Source organism: Rhizophagus irregularis, chromosome 16, assembly GCF_026210795.1.
Source record: "Rhizophagus irregularis chromosome 16, complete sequence".
Classification (NCBI taxonomy): domain Eukaryota; kingdom Fungi; phylum Glomeromycota; class Glomeromycetes; order Glomerales; family Glomeraceae; genus Rhizophagus; species Rhizophagus irregularis.
The window spans coordinates 1,135,748-1,158,453 of NC_089444.1; the positions used below are offsets into that span (position 1 = coordinate 1,135,748).

General features: G+C 25.9%; 3 protein-coding genes across 3 annotated transcripts; all 3 read right to left on the bottom strand.

The window, feature by feature from the left end:
* Positions 1-2,924: 2,924 nt before the first annotated feature.
* OCT59_008017 (uncharacterized protein) lies at positions 2,925-4,372 on the bottom strand (the record flags this gene model as incomplete). The annotated part of the gene is made up of 3 exons (XM_066142185.1): positions 3,967-4,372; positions 3,583-3,907; positions 2,925-3,481 (listed from the first exon to the last, which is right to left on the bottom strand). The coding sequence occupies exons 1-3, from the start codon at positions 3,997-3,999 to the stop codon at positions 2,925-2,927; spliced, it is 915 nt and encodes a 304-aa protein (XP_065999091.1). The 5' UTR covers positions 4,000-4,372.
* Positions 4,373-8,395: 4,023 nt separating this feature from the next.
* OCT59_008018 (uncharacterized protein) lies at positions 8,396-10,882 on the bottom strand (the record flags this gene model as incomplete). The annotated part of the gene is made up of 3 exons (XM_025309121.2): positions 8,396-8,609; positions 9,168-9,262; positions 10,400-10,882. 3 exons carry the CDS (start codon positions 10,880-10,882, stop codon positions 8,396-8,398), a joined length of 792 nt encoding a protein of 263 aa, XP_025183604.2.
* A 7,482-nt stretch (positions 10,883-18,364) lies between these two features.
* Positions 18,365-19,720, bottom strand: OCT59_008019 (uncharacterized protein; the record flags this gene model as incomplete). The annotated part of the gene is made up of 2 exons (XM_025315107.2): positions 18,365-19,417; positions 19,502-19,720. 2 exons carry the CDS (start codon positions 19,718-19,720, stop codon positions 18,365-18,367), a joined length of 1,272 nt encoding a protein of 423 aa, XP_025183606.1.
* Positions 19,721-22,706: the final 2,986 nt, after the last annotated feature.

Sequence of the window (22,706 nt, forward strand, 5' to 3'; positions counted from 1 at the left end):
TTCGTGAATAAAATTATCAATTTTTTCATTCCCACTAGTCCAGTTTACTTTAATTTTAAAACAATTTTTTCGACATAATTTACACCATTTATAGCGTGTACTTGGTTTATTTATATACATTACAGTAATTGCACCACATGTTATACATTTTTTAATCAATTTTTTAAACAAGCTTCGCATTTTGACAGGCGGGTATATTGTAACAATTACTTTGTTATATTTTGCGGAGGATTTAAAAAAAGTTTTGAAAGAGGAACTATTTGTCATACCAAACAAAGATGCGACTTTCGTGCACGTAATGTTAAATACATAACCTTTCCTTTTTTGTTAATGTCATCCCCGGTAATTCCACCCAAGTTTCTATTAGACGTACGGTGACATATAAGAATATCCGTAGTAAAAAAAACTAAATTTGTACAATAACCTACCTAAAATACCCTAATATAGCCCTAATATCTAAACCCTAATCCTAACCATCCTAACTAAATCCATATATAAATAACGGTATCCAATCAAAAACTCGGAGTAAATTAGTAAATTCGATCTCGTTGATTTAATTTTCTGGTTACTCTGGCTAACCAAAAAAAATCTGCCGATCGAAACAATTCTGATGCAAAATAGAAAAAAATAAAATAAATGAAAGGAAATAAAAGAATGACAAAAATGACTTCATAAGCAAAAATAAAAATTCTTGCGTGGGTAAATTTGAAAATTATGTTTTTGAATTTCTCAAGTGCTAAAGTCTAGAAAAAACAACTGAAAAATCTTATTACTGTAATTTCGGATCATCATCAAGAAAATAGCGTCGATAAAAGTACGTCAATGAAAAAATGTTCGTGAATATATGTATCCGGTTACGGTTATCCGATTGCAGCGGCACAAGCTTTATCTTGCTGAAGTTTACTAACTTCTTTTTGTGAATAATTATGGAAAAAATTGTAATTTGGAATCTTTTATTTTATTTTTCAGATAATTTGTCGTTCAGCATTGATGGTATTGTACAATCAATCGTTTCAATTCGAATCAGCAAGGACTAATTGTTATTTTGGCACTACTGTATAAACTTAACCTTTTGATTCTGAAATATTAAACAACAAAAGTTATTTGCAATGTTTTTTCAATTACAAATTGATTTTATTTTACTTTGTTCAGTGTTGAACAATGACTAAATAAAGAAAATAATATAAATTTATTATAGCGTACTATTTACCATCAACCAGCACAAATATTTACTTAGCATATTGCCATATACTTCTGATAATTATAACGAATAAACATAATTTATTCTGTTATTGCACAATCTAAACTGAACATTCCGTACGATTATTAATACATTATTGAGTATAATCGTCAATATAGTATCCTTTGTAAAGGAATTAAGTAGTCGAGATGTATAAGTAGCTTGAGGATGAATGGTTAATTTAATGTTTCTGTTTGTATTTCTATATCTTTCTGCTACTTGGAATTGTTTTTTAATTTGACATCATCTTGTATTACTTAGATGAATTATTAAAGGTAATTTTTTAATATTAAAACCTCTAACATTTAGTCGAACAATTTGAACTATAAAATGAAATAATAAAATTTTCTATTTCGCTAGTGTTCAGTCTATTAATCGGATTTGAATCCCAACACTTTTTCATTAAGTCAAACACTGAGGTAGGACCCAGAAATATATATACAGGGGTAGGGTACACAGATGCGTCGCCATCATAGTGGAATTAGACGGAGTAAAGTTTTGATTTGTGTACAATTTTAGAATTTTTCATCTATAGTTAGGTTATCAAGATTGGATTGCGTATTTTTATCAAAATTTTTATATGTAAAAAATTAGTTTGCGTATTTTTGGCCTAAATTTGGCTAATCTTATATATAAAATATTTTTATTGTACGTACTTATTTAATTAACCGCATTGTAATATTTAGTATTAATTGAAAGAAATTTCTAATGGTTAAAAGTGAAATTTTAGAAAAATATTATTGAAAAAATGGTAAATTCTATTTTTTCACATTAGTATTTGGTTTTATAAATAATAGAGAAGCCATGATAAAATAATTAATAACTTAATGTCTGAAATTTTATTTGCGTATTTTTGCAGGATTTTTATATCAGGTGTCAATTATGCGTACTACTCATATAAAAATTCTCTGCGTACAGATCATAGTAAAAAAATTTTTCGCCACCTGACCCCTATATATATATTTCTGGGTCCTACTGAGGTGTTTCCGACTCATTATTTCAGGTCTAGTTCCTTTACATACTATGTAATATATATATACTAGGTGATGTGCACAATTATAGAAAGGTTGCAGTTGCTACAAATACATAAGCATACTAAATCTGCTGCTTGGTTACTATAAAGCTTTTTTTTTTTTTTTTTACAATGACAAACGCATATTTATTGATTAAAGAGGGCCTATGTTAGTATGTCGCGCACTAGTACAAACATAGGCAGTAAAATAACCTCAATATACCCATTGAAATTGAGCAGTCTAAAACTACTCGCTCTCTCCATGTCAAGGCCACTACCGTCCCCGATCAACACCTTTAACCCCTACACCAACCTATATACAAGCTATCTACATACATGGGTATATCTCGTTATTCTACACTAAAAAAAGAAACCTAAACTATTTTTTGTTTTGACCCTTTTTCTTCTTTTTACGGCCCATCCTGCTTCCAGGTTTCCCGGCCCAGGGTTTTTTTTCTTTTTTAACTTCTCTAAAGCCTTCTCCAGTCTCTTCGTATTCTGTGTCACTTCACGTTCCCTGTTTTTTCTTTATACGCTTCTTGTCTTCTTCATCGTCCGATGATGATGAAAAACCATTACCTGGACCTATTAAAAATGGGTTACGGTTTGAACAAGTAAATGGATACTTGTTGTTTTGTGATGGTAATTGTTTAGTACAATCAGCGTTAACTTTCAGTTGTTGTATTCATGTAATTCTATCGGAGACACAGTTTTTTCTCCATTTGTAGAACGCTCTGACTTCTTCCCCTTTTTGTCGCCGACGCATTTTTCGAATAAAGAAATCCTAGCTTTACTCAGCAGGTGGTTTTCATCGTAGACTTTTATCTTGTTGTCGTCTTCAACTGGTAACGTCACTTTATCGTATTCGACCATTATCTCTTTTCGGTACTCCTCAATCACTTTAACCACGTTATCTGGAGAAGTATAATCTTTTAGCGGAGGCGATATTGTTTCTACTTGCTTTTCACTCAGCAGGTTTTTCCTAGTATATTTATTAACGGTATCGACTACCTCTTCCGTGGTTATATCTTTGATAATTGTTGGTGACGTTACGGTTGTTATTATCGGCTCTTCTTTTTTATTATTCGGGACCGTGCTGATTAGCGCCCTCGGAAGAACCTCTTTTGTGGACTTCTTCGATGCACCATCTTGACGTTTTCTGTGAATAATCCAGGCTTGATCTGTGATTCCGCCGTCCAGAGTGATTGCATTGTTCAACTGATCTTCATCTTTAAAATACGCCAGAAAACTGTCTTATTTCCAAAGCGAGCAATTTTTCCATACTCAAAAGTATAATTTTTCCTCGCTATATCTTGGTAGTAATTCGTACATATTACTTTGTAAGCTTTCCACTTGCATTTTTCTTTTATGTCTTTAACAGTCCTATCTCCTTTGAACCAATGAACGTCAATGACTTTTTTATTTTTATCATTGCTTCCTATTAGCACTTTCTCTTTCCATGCTCCATTTAAGAAGGATGTCTCATAATCTTCCAATAATGAAATGTCCGCTCTTACTGATTGGTATTTGTAGTGTTTTTTGATTCTAATTCTGTGTACCTTGCCTAATTGTTTTATGGCATTGACCACCTCTTCCTCACTATATCTTGATGGTATGTCATAAAATAAAATATCACGTGATGTTGTACTCTGAGCCTGGTATTTTTTTGGATCGATATCTGATCGTCATTTGTTGGGAGCACAATTTCCTTAACTGATTTTTTTTCACGTTTTTTATTTTTCAGCATTTTTCTTTGTTCTGAGATGTTTTTGATTGGTGTTTTTAACTCGCATTCTATTTCTTTATTTAGTTGTGTATCTTGTGTCGAAGTTTTTTGCTGCACCTGCCGCAGCCATGAACGAAGGCGAATATTCTGGTTTCCAATTCTTTTAACATCGTTATCATAGTCTCTATATGCGAACCTCAGTATATTCCTGGCTATTATTTCTATAGTTTCACCTTTTATGCAGGTAATATTACTTATTTCCACTAGTAACCTATGTGTTTTTAGCGTCCTGAAAAATATTTTGTCAAAAATATCCTCTATCTTGTCTTTATGCCTAGAGTTGGCTTTTGTAAAATTTTTTCCAACAAAGGACTTGACTTCTTTTAAGATATCCCTATGAAAAAAGTCTGTGTGATTTTTGTTGAAAAATCATTCAATTAAATTCACTACGATTTCTGTATATTTGACCATACAATAATTGTGCTAAAAATTGCAATAAATCACACAATTATTGCATGGTAATTCATTCAATAATTATCCTATTTTTGACCTGAATTTATACAATTATTGTGTGATTTCTGAGCCAAATTTTAGGCCATATTTTAGGAATTATAGGTTAAATTTTACAGTAATAACAGGCAATTTATAAAGTGAAATTATGAATTTTTATTGACTTAAAATATAAAAAATATACACAATATTTCATAAATAAAATACTAAATTCGATATAATCATAAATATAAAAATTTGTAAGAAAATAAAATAAAATAAAGTATGTTAATAACATGAAAGTAAATTAGTAGTATCAAAGAAGAAAGTAAATTATTAGTGTAAGTAAATTATTAGTATTAAATAAATAAAAAAAATATGAAGTTAGTGAAGAAAGCAAATTAGTAGTGTTAAAAAGTAAATTATTAGTGTTAGTAATAAAAAAGTATGAAGTTAGTGAAGAAAGCAAATTAGTGTGTTAAAAAGTAAATTATTAGTGTTAGTAATAAAAAAAAAGTATGAAGTTAGTGAAGAAAGCAAGCTAGTAACATTAAAATGTAAAAAGTTAGGAAAATAAAAAGATAAAGAACACAAGTTTTTCTTACCTGATATTTTAAAAGAAAGTTGAAGAAAAGTTAAAAGGTTAAAAAAAACATAAACAAAAACATTTCGCGTCATCATATTTATTTTGACGATCAGATCACGTGATCAACATATATAATTTAAGAGTTAATTTTTACCGCATAATTCTGGCCAAATTATAATTCCAGTCAGAACTAATTGTATAACCTAATAAAAAGTTTTTGACTTTTTTTTAGTTACAAGATGATACAAAAATTTCACCAATGGGTCCAAAAGATGCCCGTTTATAAGCAAATATGCAGTTGAAATTTGTGTAACCTTACTGCATAAATCACTTTACTTAGGAAAATCTATTTGTAATGGTCTATTTGACCCTAAAAGTGGTCAAATGTAACCATACAGGTAAGATGGAAAGTAGTATAGTAGGATTACTCAAAAATTGCTTTCTGTATCCTAAATTTAAGTCTATTTTCAAGTTGTACAATAATCACAATTTTTATTGTACAAAAATTGAATGTTTTCTGTATCCTAAATTTAAGTTGTATAAAGATCACACAAAAATTGAACATTTTCTATATTCTAAATTTAAGTTGTACAAAAATTGCATACTTTTAATATGCTTTGAAAAACTTCATAGCTATTTTTATCCAAAAATCTGCAATAATTGTACAATTTCCACACGGACTTGAACAAATATCATACAAAAATTGGATGATTTTTTTTCATAGGGATATGTTCCTCGAACTCCTCTTGCCCTCGGTATAACTCCATATTTATTAGTGTTTTAATAAGAAAAAATAAAAAATTTTTATATTTTTGTAATTTTAGTTTTCCTCACTGCGGATTTCTAATAATTTTTAGTCCCGAGTTTTTTTTTTTTTTTCTACTATAAAGCTTTCCTCTTAATACTGGCTTCAGGAGCCACATAAGGCACAACACCATAAATGTTTTTTCTATATTACCAATTTCTCTACATAGTAATCCCATATCAGAACTATGAAAAATTTTTATCCGAATATTTCCATTATTTCTTCGTGTCTTCCGTAAAAATTCCGTGAAAATGATATATTCACGGATATCCGTGTTAGCGAGATGAAAATTTCCATGATTTAAGGTTATTAATTCCATGAAAATGATACATTCACGGAAAAAACATGGAAAGATAAAACACGGATCAGATTTTTTACAGGGCGAAAAGTAGATAAAAGTATTTCCTTAAATAATATATTTCCTATATGAAATCAGATGAACCAACTGTTTTTGATGAATTGCTTTAAGACCATTATAATGTTACTTAACACTTTTAATTTAATTAACCAACTAAAATATTTAGAAGTATTATTCAACCAATAACTAAAATTTCGACCTTCCGCATACTATTGGAGAACCATAATGTAATTTTTGTATCCGGATCTTGAGACATTTCATAAACTCTAAGAATTTTATCAGGATCATTACAATTAAAAATTCCTATAATTAACGCTACTATTTCATTTCATCCTAGAAATAATCATTCTATTGATGAAGCATGTTCGACCGAAATTTTATGGTCAAAAGGTCGGATATTTCATGTGTTACCCAATTCAGACAATTCAAAATAAAATCAACTCGGCAACGACTGGAATTTACAAGACTAATAAAGCTGAATACGTAAGAGTAGTATCCAAAAAAAAATTGTGCCATTTATTTAATTGCCCCGCCACTATCATAAAACCATGAATTGAAAATGAAAACATTGTATCTGTAATCTCGCCTATAATTAGAGATGGAAGAGTTAAGGTTGAGCGACTTGAGTCGGTTCGTTCCATTCGGTTTGGTACATTGGTTCCAAATCGGGTTTAATATACTGGCTCGGATCGGACCGGGGGTTTCAGTTTAACTCGGTTTTTTTCAATAGTATCGGTACCGAACTGAGCGAGGCGTCCCCATACATCCTTACCTATAATGAAATAATTTCAAGTGATTCTTCACACAGATACTTTATTTCGTGATTTTAAATATCTTCAAAGCCATGTTTCGGAATGACTCACGTCCACCATTACCAATATTTGTTAAGAAGACAATTAAATTAGTGGGAGAAGTATTTGACACGGATTTTCAAATTTGAACTTTTTGAGATAAAGCGTCGTTTTCATGCCCTGCTAACTTCAGTTTGTGTAGGCTTCAATTATTACCGCAATTTTCCCCTGTTTTTTGCATACTTCCATAACAGCAGCAGTAATTTTTTACAATGTTTGTTCAATTTATAAACTGATTTTATTTATGTAAAATAAAATTTACATGTATTCTATAATCGGTATTAGACAAAAATGATCTATTTATATATATACTATATATATACTTTATAAAAAATTTTTTATATTTGATCACATGTCTGAGTTTTTCTGGAGTAAACTAGAAAAATGATCATTAATCGGAGTTTTTCCAAAAAATTTTCATAGGGTTCCAAAGCTAGTTTACAAAATACAGAATCCAAGTACACATAGTAGTTATGGTAAGTACTGATTAGAAACCGCAGTAAAAAACAGCGTACATCCCTATACTCACTATCAACGTATCTTTTACCGGCGCCATTTCATCTACCATTTTCACGATAGGAAAATTAGGCATGAAACTTTCTTAACTGCCATCTCACAATCAAAAAGATGAAAACTGCAAAAATATTAATAATAAATAAAATAAAATAAAATAAATTGAAAACTAGAAAAAGTCAAATGACTTCTAAACCTTTGAAAAATATGTATTAGAATTTAGAATTTTCCGATGCTAATCTAAAGTTAATTTCTGATTATAATCAAAAAATGGTAATTCAGTAAGAAGGATGTTTGGTAATGCCTTGTTAAGGAATGGTAAATAGCGTCGGTAAAAAGTACGTCAATGAAAGTTGGAATATATGCATCCGGTTTATGATTTGCAGTCTATAGATGATTTATTGTTATGAAAATTGAAAAGAATTCACGAGTAAGAGCAGCTACCGGAGTTTTATAAAAATTTATAAAATTTATAAATTTATAAACATTGACTGGTATTGTGCGATCAATCTTTAACTAACAAAAAGGATAAAAAATTTAGATAATACTATTAAATTCAAAATAACAAGAAACAATTTTTTTTAATAAAATCTTTTGATATGAAATGATAAATAACGAAAGTTATTTAATGGTTTAAAGTGTTTGTTCAATTACAAACCGATTTTATTTACATTATCAGTGTTGAACAAAGAATGAATAAAAGAAAATAATATATAAATTTGTTATAACATATTTATAATCAATTAGTACAAATATTTGAATATTCTTCTGATAATTGTGAACATAAATAAACATAACTCATTCTGTTATATAACTTATATTGCACAGTCTAAACATTCCGTACGATTGTTAATACATTGAGTATAATCATCAATATATTCAGGAAGATCCTTTGTAAAGGAGTTGAGTAGTCGAGATGTATAAATAGCTTGAGGATGAAAGGTTGATTTGATGATTCTGTTTGTATTTCTATATTTTTCTGCTTCTTTGAATTGTTCTTCAATTTCATCATTATCATCTCGTTTTTTTCTACAATATGAATTATGAAATGAAATAATGAATTTTTCTATTTCAGAAGCGTTCGGTCTATTAACAGGATTTGAATCCCAACATTTTTTCATTAAATCAATATAACATTTAGGTGCTTCCAGCTCATTTATTTCAGGTCTAATTCCTTTACATATATCTATTACTAGAAGATGATCATGTGCACAATGGGAGAAAGGTTGCTTTTCAGTCGCTACAAAATACATGATCATACCAAAACTATATATATCTGCTGCTTGAGTATAAGGTTTTCCTCTTAATATTTCAGGAGCCACGTAAGGCATAACTCCATAAATGTTTGTTTCATCTATATTACCAATTTCTCCACATAATCCCATATCAGAAATATAATTTGAAGTAAACAAATGTATCTCCTTAAATAATATATTTCCTATATGAAAATCACGATGAACCATCTGTTTTTGATGAATTTCTTTGAGTCCACTAATAATGCTGCTTAACACTTTTAATTTAATTAACCAGTTAAAATATTTTGAATTATGATTCATCCAATAATTAAAATTTCTACCTTCTGCATACTGGAGAACCATAATGTAATTTTTTGTATCCGGATCTTGAGATATTCCATAAACTCTAAGAATTTTATCAGGATTATAAATTAAATATGCCGTAACCTAAAAAAAAAATTAATTTAATTATTTATAAATTATAAATAAATTAAATTACAAATTTCATACCTCATTTAAAAATTCATTGGTTATATTTTGTGAATTATTTAAACATTTTAAAGCAACTTTTTTATCTGAATCTCTTGTCCAACAACTCATATAACGTAATGGGCCATCCTTCCATATTGCTGAATATACTGTAGCAAAACCGCCTTGATCTATTTTTTCAATATCACTAAACTGATTGTATGATATCCATTCAAATAATATATCCTTGTAAACATCAATTTTCAATAGCACTTCTCGAATAAAATTATCAATTTTTCCATTCCCACTAATCCAGTTTATAAAATATTTTTTCTGATGTTTTATTTTGCATAGCATAGTTTTACCTGTACATTGTTCAACACAATTTACACAATATTTTCTCAAATATTTATTATTGAGAACCAATAAATAATCTTTTGTAATTGGATTTTGAGAAATCCCATATATCTTTTTATTGTCATATGATGTTTTTATTGAATATTCTTCTAAAACCTATTAATCATTAGCAAAATGAGCAATATTAAAAATATTTGAATAATTTTGTATAGAAATTCATACCTTAATTAATGCAAGTTCTTTAGAATCAAAATATTCTAAAACGACTACTTCATCAGAATTTTTTACGTATTCTTTATACACACTATTCCAATATAATGGGCCATCCTTCCATATTGCTGTAGCAAGAGTACCTTTTCCTATTTCTTTAATATAATTAAACCGGTTGTAAGGTATCCATTCAAATATTATATCAGCCGGATGATCGATTTTTAATTGCATTTCGTGAATAATATTATTGATTTTATCATCTTCACTGGACGAGTTTATATGATTATTCTTAAGATAATTTATGTGACATGGTTTGCACCATTCATCATATTTGTTTGTATATCTTTCACCGCATTCTATACAAATTGTCGTCAAATAATCATCGAGAACTAATAAATAATCTTTTGTAATTGGATCTTGAGAAACCCCATAGTATATCATTCTAATGCTATATTCCTTTATTGTATATTCTTTTAATACCTATTAAACATAAACAAATGATTAAAAAAGTATTAAATAATTAAATAATTCTGTATAGAAATTTCGTACCTTATTTAAAAATTTATTACTAAATTCTTTACTATCAAATTCTTCACTATCAAATTCTTTACTATCGAATACTTCACTATCAAATACTTCATTATCAAGACATTTTAAAACAACTATTCTTTTGTTCCAATATCGATCTCTTTTATATTTTTTATACACACTATCCCAATATAATGGGCCATCCTTCCATTTTGCTGTAGAAAAATTACCTTTTCTTATTATTTTAATATTATCAAACTGATTATAAGGTATCAATTCAAATATTTCATCAGTCCGATACTTAATTTTTAATTGCATTGCGTGAATTAAATTATCAATTTTATCATTTCCACTAGTCCAGTCTATTTTATTTTTAAAACATTTTTTTCGACATGATTTACACCATTTATAGTAGCGTGTACTTGGTTTATTTATATACATTGCAGTAATTGCACCACATGTTATACATTTTTTTATATTCAGTTTTTTAAACAAGCTTCGCATTTTGACGAGTGGTTAATACTATAATTACTTTATTATATTTCGCAGCGGATTTAAATGATTTTTAAAATTTTGAAAGAAGAACTAGTATTTTTGTCATACCATGTAGTTAAATATTAAATTAATTACGTACTTTCCTTATCCTTTTTTGTTAATGACAACCGGAGTTTTTATAAATAATAGTTATTTGGTAGGGGTTGACGTCCAAGATCACCATCCTGCATATTCGACTGAAAAACCCAAAATTTTATGGTTAAATAAACTTGGCAACGATCGAGGCGAATAATGCCGGAACGCTTAATATGAACAAAAGATTATACGTAAAAACATCCAAAAAGATTGTGCATTTATTTATTTGCCCCGCCAACTATCATAAAATCATAAATTGAAAACATTGTATCTGTAATCTCACCTATGATGAAATAATTTTGAGTTCACATGAGAATTAAATTCGTCCTCTTGCACATACACTGGCTTCAAAGTCAAGATTCGAAACGACTCACGTCCACCATTACCAGCATTTGCTAAAAAGACAATTAAATTAACAGGAGGAGCATTTGACACGGGTTTTGAAATTTGAGCTTTTTGAGGTAAAGCGTCGTTTTTATGCGCCGCTAACTTTAATAATTAACTTTATGTAGACTTCAATTACTATTATCACAAAATTTTCCCTATTTATTGTATACTTCCACCAAAACTATAACACCATTAATTTTTTTTTTACAATGTTTGTTCAATTACAAACTGATTTTATTTATGTAAAATAAAATTTACATATATATACTCTATAATCAGTGTTGAACAAAAAAATAATCTACCTATAATACCTATACAAAAAATACTATAAATTTATACAAAATATATACTATATAAATATAAAAAATTTTTTTCACTATTAACATGATTAATAAAAATTATATGATATTTTCTAAAAAAAAAAGAAAAAAATAATTTAAATGAATAAAAAAAAATTATTATTATTATTATTATTATTGTCTATATATTTCACAGTCAAAACATTCCGATTTAACAGATTTATCTAAACATTGAATATTATCATCTAAAAATTCTGAAAGATTTTCAAGATTTTCAAGATTTTTTGTAAAAGGATTAATTAAACGAGATGTAAAAACTGCTTCAATATGTTCAATATGAATAGTTGGATTATTATTTTTATTAGAATTTCTATATTTTTCCGCTTCTTTGAATTGTTCTTCAATTTTATCATTATCATCTCGTTTTATTTCATTTCTACAATATGAATTATAAAATGATATAATTAATTTTTCTATTTCAGAAGCGTTCGGTCTATTAATAGGATTTGAATCCCAACATTTTTTCATTAAATCAATATAACATTTAGGTGCTTCCGGCTCATCTATTTCAGGTCTATTTCCTCTGCATATATCTAATACTAGAAGATGATCATGTGCACAATGGGAGAAAGGTTGTTTTTCAGTCGCTATAAAATACATGATCATACCAAAACTATATATATCTGCTGCTTGAGTATAAGGTTTTCCTCTTAATACTTCAGGAGCCATATAAGGCATAACTCCATAAATACATGCTTCATCTATATTATCAATTTCACCACATAATCCCATATCAGAAATATAATTTGAAGTGAATAAATGTAAGTCCTTAAATAATATATTTCCTATATGAAAATCACGATGGACCATCTGTTTTTTATGAATTTCTTTAAGACCATTAATAATATTACTTAAAACTTTTAATTTAATTAACCAATTAAAATATTTTGAATTATGATTCATCCAATAAGTAAAATTTCTACCTTCCGCATATTGAAGGACCATAATATAATCTTTTGTAAATGGATTTTGAGATATTCCAAATATTTTAAGAATTTTATCAAAACTATTAATTGAATATGCTTTAACCTAAAGGTAAAAAAAAATGGTTAAGTATTTTTTTTTTTTAAAAAAAAAATTGAATTTATGTTTTCATACCTCATTTAAAAATTCGTCGGTTATATTTTGTGAATTATCTAAACATTTTAAAGCAACTTTTTTATTTGAATCTCTTATCCATTCATTTTTATCTTTATAATAATTTAATGGACCATCCTTCCATATAGCTGAATGTACTGTAGCAAAACCACCTCTACCAATTTTTTCAATATTATTAAATTGATCAAATGGTATCCATTCAAATATTATATCAGATGGATCATGAATTTTTAATTGCATTTCTTGAATTAAATTATCAACTTTTTCATTTCCACTTGTCCAATTTATAAAATTATTTTTAAAATAATCTATTTGACATGGTCTACACCATCTATATGATATATCAGTATAAATTTTTTCACATTTTATACAATATATTTCAAAATATTTTTTATCTAGGATCATAATATAATCTTTTGTGATAGGATTTTTAGATACTCCATATATATTAAGTTTTAATCCTTTTAACGAATATTCTTTTAAAATCTAATAATAAAAATACGATCAAAAATTAGTAAACGTAAACGCGTATACGCGTATACGCGTATTATAAAATAAGATCAAATCACATATGTATAATAAAATAAACACACATACCTCATTTAGATTATCGATAATATTTTGTGAATTACCAAGATATTTTAAAGCGACTTTTTCATTTGAATTTCTTGCAAAATCTTGATTCTTAAAATTATGATATAAAGGACCATTCTTCCATATAGCTGAATATAATTTATTAGAACCATATTTTCCTAATTCTTCAATATAATCAAATTGACTGTATGGTACCCATTCAAATAAATTATTAATTTTTAATTGTATTTCTTGAATGAAATAATCAATCTTTTCATTTCCACTAGTCCAACTTATAAAATTTTTTTTAAAACAATTGATATGACATGGTTTACACCATTTATAAATTATATTTGTATATAATTTATCACATATTGCACAATATTTTACAAAATATTTATCATTAAGAACCATAATATAATCTTTTGTAATTGGATTTTGAGATATTCCATATATATTAAGATTAAATCTCTTTATTGAATATTCTTTTAAGATCTAAAAAAAAAAGAATTTTATTGGTTAATGTATTTAATATTTAATAGAACAGCCAATAAAAAAAAATTTTATGTTCATTACCTTATTTAAACATTTTTTGGAGACATTTCGTGAATTATTTAAATATTTCAAAGTAACAGATTTATCAGATTCTCTTATATACCTCTTTTTATTATAATGTAAAGGACCATCCTTCCATATTGCAGTATTAAGATAACCTTTTCTTATTTCAATAATATTATTAAATTGATCATATGGTATCCATTCAAATATTATATCCTGTGGATCATTAATTTTCAATTGCATTTTTTGAACCAAATCATCAATTCTTTCGTCCCCATTATTTGTAAAATATTTTTTTAAATCATTTAATTGACATGGTTTACACCATTCATAATATGTATTTGTATACATTTTATCACATTTCACGCAATATTTTACAAAATATTCACCATCAAGAACCATAAAATAATCTTTTGTAATGGGATTCTGAGTTAATCCATATAATAAAACATTATTTTCAAGTCTCTTTATCGAAAAATCCTTTAAAACCTAATAAATCACGAAACAAAAAATTATTATATTATAAAAAGAGTTTTAACTTTTAAATAGAATATGTAGAATTTGATATAAAAAACAACTTTTGTTATATTAGTCCAAGAAAAATTCATACCTTATCCAAGTAATCATGAGAAATATTTTGTGAATTACTTATATATTTTAAAGCGACTTTCTTATATGAATCCCTTACATATAATTCACCCATTTCTTTAATTTCTTTATCAATCATCTCATCGTTAAGATTATAATATAAAGGACCATCATTCCATATTGCTGAATATGTTTTAATAAAATTACTTTGATTAATATCTTTAAATTGATTATATGGTATCCATTCAAATAATATATGAAGTGAACTATCAACTTTTAATTGCATATTTTGTATAAAATTATCAATTATTTCGTTACCACTAGTCCAATCTATAAAATAATCTATTTGACATGTGTTACACCATTCATGTAAAATATTTGTATATATTTCTCCACATTTCTCACAATATTTATTTTCAATTACAATAATATATTCTTTTGTGTTTGGATCTTGAGATATTCCATATACTTTAATTTTATCGCTAAATTTCCTTATTGAAAATTCTTTTAAAGCCTATTAAATAAATATATAAAGTTATAAAGAAACTTTTTTTTTAAAAAAAAATTAATAAAAAAAATATATATATTAAAAAATTTACCTTTTTTAAAAAATTTTCATTACCAAGATATTTTAAAGCAACCAATTCATTAGAATTTCTTAAAAATTCTTTATACTTATTATTCCAATATAAAGGACCATCCAACCAAATAGCCGAATATAAATGATTTTCATTATTACTATTTATTTTTTCAATATTATTAAATTGATTAAAATTTATCCATTCAAATATTATATCATCTTTTAAATTAAGTATTTTTAATTGCATTTTTTTTATTAAATTATCAATTATTTCATTTTCATTTTCACTTTTATAATTTGTAAAATTTTTATAATAATTTATTTGACATGATTTACACCATTTTTTATATGTATTTGTATGTATTACATTACAAATTACACATCTGTTTGTTAATATTTTAAAAAAATTTCTCATTTGAGAAATAATTTATTATTATACTTTATTAGTTAAAAAGAGATTTTTTTTTGTGTAAAGAATATTATAAAAGAGATTTTGTTTTTTTTGTGTAAATAGATTTGCGTAAAAGAATTTGTGTAAAAGAGATTTTCGTGTAAAATAGTGTAGAGTTTTGAGTTATCGTGCGTGTTGCGATTTTGCAGATTTTTGCTTTTTTTTTATGTAAAGAATATTTTTGTGTAAAAAGAATGTTTTGTGTTAAAAGATTTACAAGATTTTCGTGTAAAGAATGATTTTTTGTGTAAAGAGATTTTCGTATAAAAAATTTCTTTTTTTTTTCACGTTTTATAAAAAAAATTCACCTTTTTTTTAAAAAAAAAATTTCAAATTTTCTCAACCTTTTTAAAAAAAAAATCTTACCGTTTAGAAAATAATGGAAATGGTAAAAAACTTACCGATGTTAAATTAAATCATCTTGTGAAACAAGATAAACAAAGATGCGGGTTGAAATTAACAATCATTGGAATTCATTTATTAGTTCATCATTATAAATCACATTAATCACATTAAAAAAAATTCATTATTAATCAAATAAAGATATTTGATAATTTATAAAGATAATTTATAAAGATAATTTGATAATTAGTAATTATTTTAATTATTTATTATTTATTTTTTATTATTATTATTATTTGATCTTCGTTTTATTTTTAATATTTTTTTTAATATAAATTATTTTGATTTTCTTTTTTTTTTAAAAAAAAAAGAAGAATTAAAAATTCCGGTTTTCAATCAAAAAATTTTTTTTTAAATCCTGCAATTTGATGATCAAATTCTTTTAAAAAGACATTCGTAAAAATAAAGATATTTGATAATTTATAAAGATAATTTATAAAGATAATTTGATAATTAGTAATTATTTTAATTATTTATTATTTATTTTTTTTTATTTTTATTTTTATTTTTATTTTTTTTTTGATCTTCGTTTTATTTTTAATCCTTTTTTTAATATAAATTATTTCGATTTTCTTTTTTTTTAAAAAAAAAGAATTAAAAAAAGAATTAAAAATTCCGGTTTTCAATCAAAAACATTTTTTTTTAAATCCTGCAATTTGATGATCAAATTTCTTTTAAAAAGACATTCGTAATAAGATTAATAGCATTGATAGCATAATAAAAATTAACAATGGAAATGACCCTAATAAGTTAATTTCTTTTTTTTTTAAAAAAAAAAAGATGCATAGACGTGAGGAGTTCAAACCTTCACAAGTTCCAAAAATGGGAATGAAAAACATGAATTTTCTCAAGGTGAATTAGAAGCAAAAAAAAATTTTTTTTGTAACACGTCCCACTGCAATTATGGGCCGGGTTCAGGACTTTAGGAGTTAAAAATAACTTTATTATTATTTTATAGGTCCTTGGATCTGCTCCGGATCGGCGCATGATCGAGTATCGGAACTAACTACATTTACCATCTCTAGTAATCATTATATTATTTTTCTACCAATTATCATTTATTATTATCGTCATAATCATTGTAGCAACGAATTGTTTCATCGTATTTATAAATACAATTTTTTTAAGTTTAGGTAGTTTCGATATAGGGTTATATGTTATACCGAACAGATAATAGTACTACCGAAACCGCCTATTAAATATATATTGATACATTGATACGCTATTAAAACACTGACAACTATTAAATACATACCGGTACGCTATTAAAATGATACGCAGCCATTCCCTACCGATACGCTATTAAATATATACTGATACGCTATTAAATACTGATACGCTATTAAATACTGATACGCTATTAAATACTGATACGCTATTAAATACTGTTATGCTATTAAATACTGATACGCTATTAAATACTGATACGCTATTAAATACTGATACGCTATTAAATACTGTTATGCTATTAAATACTGATACGCTATTAAATACTGATACGCTATTAAATACTGATACGCTATTAAATACTGATACGCTATTCAATATATACCGGTGCGCTATTAAACACCATTAAACGCTATTAAATGCTGATACGCTATTCACTATTCAATGTCGATACGCTTACCTCTTAATTACCGATACTTACTATATACGAGAATAATACTAATAATTTTACAAATTTTTAATTCTAGCGAATTATATCACACACTGGTATTATACAGTATATGACGAAAAGGGTAGTAACAATTTATTTATTTAAAAATAAAAGGAGAATTGTACAATACATGATATTTACGTAATGGAAAACGAACCGGGAGAGAGAGATTAAAAGAAAAAGAACTTTTTTTTTTTTTAAAAAAAACCAAATATTTTCTAAGTATTTTTTTTTTTTTTTGATTAATTAAACAGTCTATTTATTCCTTTCTATTAAAGATATTATCTTCCTATATAATAAAACCAACTGAAGATATCATCTTATATACAATAAAGTCATCTAATTATATATAAAGCCAAGATATTATTATTGCTTACAATGCCAAGACATTATCCCCTTAAAAAGCCAAGAAATTATTCCCTTACAAAGACGTGACATTATCACCTTACAAAGTTTGACATTATCCCCTTACAAAAGCCTTACAAAGCCAAGGTAACAAAGCCAAGGTAACAAAGCAGCCAAGGTATTATCCCCAATGTATTACCACAATGCATTATCCCCAATGCATTATCCCCCAATGTATTGTTCCCAATGTATGTATTATCCCCTATGTACCTAGGTTATTATCCCCAACGTATTATCTCCAATGTATTATCTCCAAAATTCCAACGTAATATCTCCCAATTGTATTATTCCAAACTTATTATAATAAAGCCAAAATATATTCTTCATCTTTTGATAATCTAATAATGTTATCGTTTGAATAATCGTTTGAATCGTTTGAATCGTTTGAATCAACATTAACATGAACATTATCATCATCATCATTATTATTATTTTCATTATTGATATCATAATTAATATCATCATCATTATCTGATACAATTGTTGTATTGGTAAAACTAGTATTAACTGCTGTTACAGTTTGAGTCTTCTTTTCATCATCATCATTACTATTATTATTACTATCATCATTATTATTATTATTACTTTCATCATCATTATTATTATTCTTCTTGATATCAATTTTTTTTTCATCATTATTATTTAAAAATAATTTAACTCTATTAAGACCATTAATCCAAATTTTTTTCATAGCAGGATCAAAACAAAATGCTAATGCATTAAATATACCTTGAGAACTTGTACCAATATTAGCCAACATTTGAAAAGTGAAATGATTCTGTTTTGTAGAAAAAAATAATAAATTTGAAGCAATATTAAAAAGAAAAGTTATTATAGGTACTATAGGATAAACTACTATACGTTTTACAGCTCTATTAACCATTAATTGACGTTTACAATTATTATTCTTAATAAAATTATTATTAGAATTTGTATTATTCATTTCTTTCATAAATTTAGTTGCTTTATGTAAACGATTAATTATAGTAAAAACAGCATAAGTACAATATAATACTGATAATATTATCCAACCATGTAAAGTAGTCCATTGCCATATAACGGATTGTGTAGTATTTCCACGTTTATACCAACAACTAACTTCTTCTTTATCATAACCAAGAGCATCAAATAAAACCGGTACAATACTTAAAGTAAAAGCTAAAATTATAGGAACTATAATATAAAATTTTTCAAAATGTCTTGTACTTAGATAATTATAAACAAAAATTATTTGAAGATTAAAAGCGATAGCGACGGAATAAAAGCAACCTAATAAAGCAGTAAATACAAATCCCCAAGGTGATACATGACACACCCAATTACCAGGAGGATTTGAATTAACTGTCATAATCTTTAAAAGAGAAAAAAAGGGGAACATTAATGTAATGTAATTTGCTTAAGAAAGCGATTATATAACAACATAACGCGTCTTTACCTGAAAAGCTGCAAAGAACATATCAACAGTGGAAACGTAAGATTGTAAACGTAATGAAACACGGTTTGATACTTTTTTATGTTTTTTTCGCAAATATATAACCATACAAACAACAAGGAATGCGGAAAACATTGATATAGAATTCAAAATTTCGCTTGTATTTTTGAATACTAAGCCTTCGTAAGCAGCTTTAGATTCTGTGAATTGATCTTTAACCATTTTGAAAAGTGAAAAGCGAAAATGACCAAAATAAAAGTGGAAATGAAATTTAATTTTTATAAAGGAAAAAAAAAAGAAAAAAAAATAATTTTTTTTTTTTTTTCAATGAAAACTCGAAAGAGGAATATTTTTTTTTAATTTATGCACAAAATCCTTGAAAAAAAAAAAGAATTTTGATCTGCATGAAGATCATTCTTTTACAACCAACAATCTTTTACTTAATGAACTCAGAACCGAAAACCCCCCTTAAAAAATTCTTTAAAAAGTTTGAATCCCGAATATCTTTTTTAAAAGAAGTCGGACCGAACTTTTTCCTGTTTCTTTTTTTATCATAAATTAAGGAATAATTAAAAAGTTAATTAAATCCTCAAAAATGCAAGATTTTGCAGGTTCTTGCAGTAAAGTTTATTAATATGTAAAATATGTAACCTTTAATTTAGGTAATAAATAATTATAAATAATATTTATAGGTTTATATTCGATCAAATTTATTTAAACTCTTCGTTAAAGAATTTTTTTTATAATTTCTTTTTCAAAACAAATAACATTTATTATTAAATATTGTCACGTTCATTACATTCATTGGTTTATTTGAAACCTTCCAAATTAAATATGATTAACGAATGATTAACGAACCGATTAACCAAAGATTAACATCATGAACCATTAAAATATTAATAATATTAATGAACAATTAATTTATCATGGTACTAAAAAATGTATATAATATATATAATATATATAATATATAATATATATTATATATTATATATTGTATATATATTGTGTATATTATTCTTTTTTTTTCTTTTTCTTTTTACAAAGAAATTAAAAAGAAATACACATGATTGTACATATTTTGCATGAATCATAATTTTTGACATTTTTTTTTTTTATGACACTAACATAAATGATAATTATTTATAGTTTAAGTTTTTTTATTCTTTGTTTTTTTTTTTCGTTTCAGAAATTATTTTAATTTTTTTTGGCTTTAACCCTTTTTTTTTTTGATTTTTTTTTTTAATTTTAAATTTTAAATATTTTTAAATATTTTTATTTTTATTTTATTACTTTTTTGTTTTGTTTTTGTTTTTTAATAAATTAAAAATTATTTTGGTTCAAATAAATTATTTTTATAAAAAACTATTATTAAACTTATTGTTGTTTGTGTTGTTGGCTGTTCGCTGTCGGTTGTCGGTTATTGCTGTTAATAGTGTTTACTAATATTGTTGTGTTATTGTGTTTCATTGTTTTATCAGAAAATGGAAATTACTATTAACGGGAATAGAAATATTTGACCATGTTTTACTGCGTTTAAATTGTGTTTAAAATGGATTAAAACTAGTTAAATAACTGGATAATTAGTGTATAACCTGGTATATAACTGGTGTATTACTGATGTATGGCTGGTGTTTAACTGGTGTTAACCGTAATTTTCAATAATTTTCAATGTTTCAATTATTATGTTTCAGTTAATTGACATATCAAGAAATTAGATTACGGAATTATTTAATTAAACAAAAAAAGTATTTTTATATAGAAAAAAAATCTCAAACTTCAAACTCTAACTCAACCTCCTTTTTCTAAACAATGGTGTCAATGGGTTACAACGTTAGATTTACGGATAATCTCTGTATGACCATTATTATTATTATTATGCACTGTATATGTGCGTACTTAATTAAATGTGGTAATGTAATAATAATAATATTATTATTATTTATATCTAATAATATATAAAATATTTGCATTTTTTGTATAAATCGTTTATAATTTTTTTTAAAAAAAGTTATTTATAATTTCATATAAGTCATCATATCAATATTCGTGATATTCTGGATATTCTTGTAAAATGAAAGATATAATATAATGTCATTTAAATTGTCATTTCAAATCTGCGTATCAAAATAAGTAAATCAAAAATGGTCAATTCACTGGTTTCTTTTTATATTTTGAAACAATATTAGTTAATCTGATCATCGAATCGGATATTAATGTTTATATTGTATTGGCTATTCCGGAAAATCCATTATAAAATAAAATTTTGGTAAATTTGGTAAATTTGGTTAAAATTTATTAAAAAATTTCCTATGTTTAGTATAAGTTTTTTCTTTAAAGAAAAGTAAATGCAGTCGAATTATGAGGTGAAAATAATATAGTGGAATACGAAATATGGTGTAGACTCAAACTCATTCACCTTTGCCAAGAAAAAATTGATCTGACTTTCAAAGTTTATCATGTTGATTGTGTGTGCACTTTTATTATCATGCTGATTACATTTCGTAAGTTTATCACACTCATTAGTACAAGTTTATCACACATTAATTAGTGGTTTTAAGTTTAGTAGTTGAACTATTACTATGCCTAAAAAATAGTTGAACTAGCGCAAATAGATTACTATGCATTACTATGCCCAAAAAATTGAACTAGTGTAATGCCTATAAAATTGTTGAACTAGCGTAATTGATTACTATATAAAATTGTTGAACTAGCGTTAATTGATTACTATGCCTATAAAATTGTTGAACTAGCGTTAATTGATTACTATGCTTAAAAAATGCTAGTTCACTAAGTGTACACTACTTCGACCAAAAGTTTGAAATTGTAGGTAAATTTAGGCAAACTAGAAAAAATAAAAAAATTGATTTTTGATGATTTGATAACGTAAGACCAGAATGAAACATTACGTATTTTTTTTATCATAATTTCCCATTATAATAGATTATAATAGATCCATTTTTGTTATTAATCACGTGAATATGGTTTTACCCAAAAATTCTTTTTTTTTGGCCGTGTCACAAGAGACACAGGAGAGAACACAAAAAAAGAAACATTGGAAAAAAAATTCCGATATATTTTATTTGTCATCAATTTAATATATCACGTGAGGTGAAGCTTCATCACCCGATTAGAAGAAAAAGAAGAATGAATTTTTGAGAATGAATTTTTTTTTTTAAAAAAAAGAAACCCATTTTTTTTTTTATAA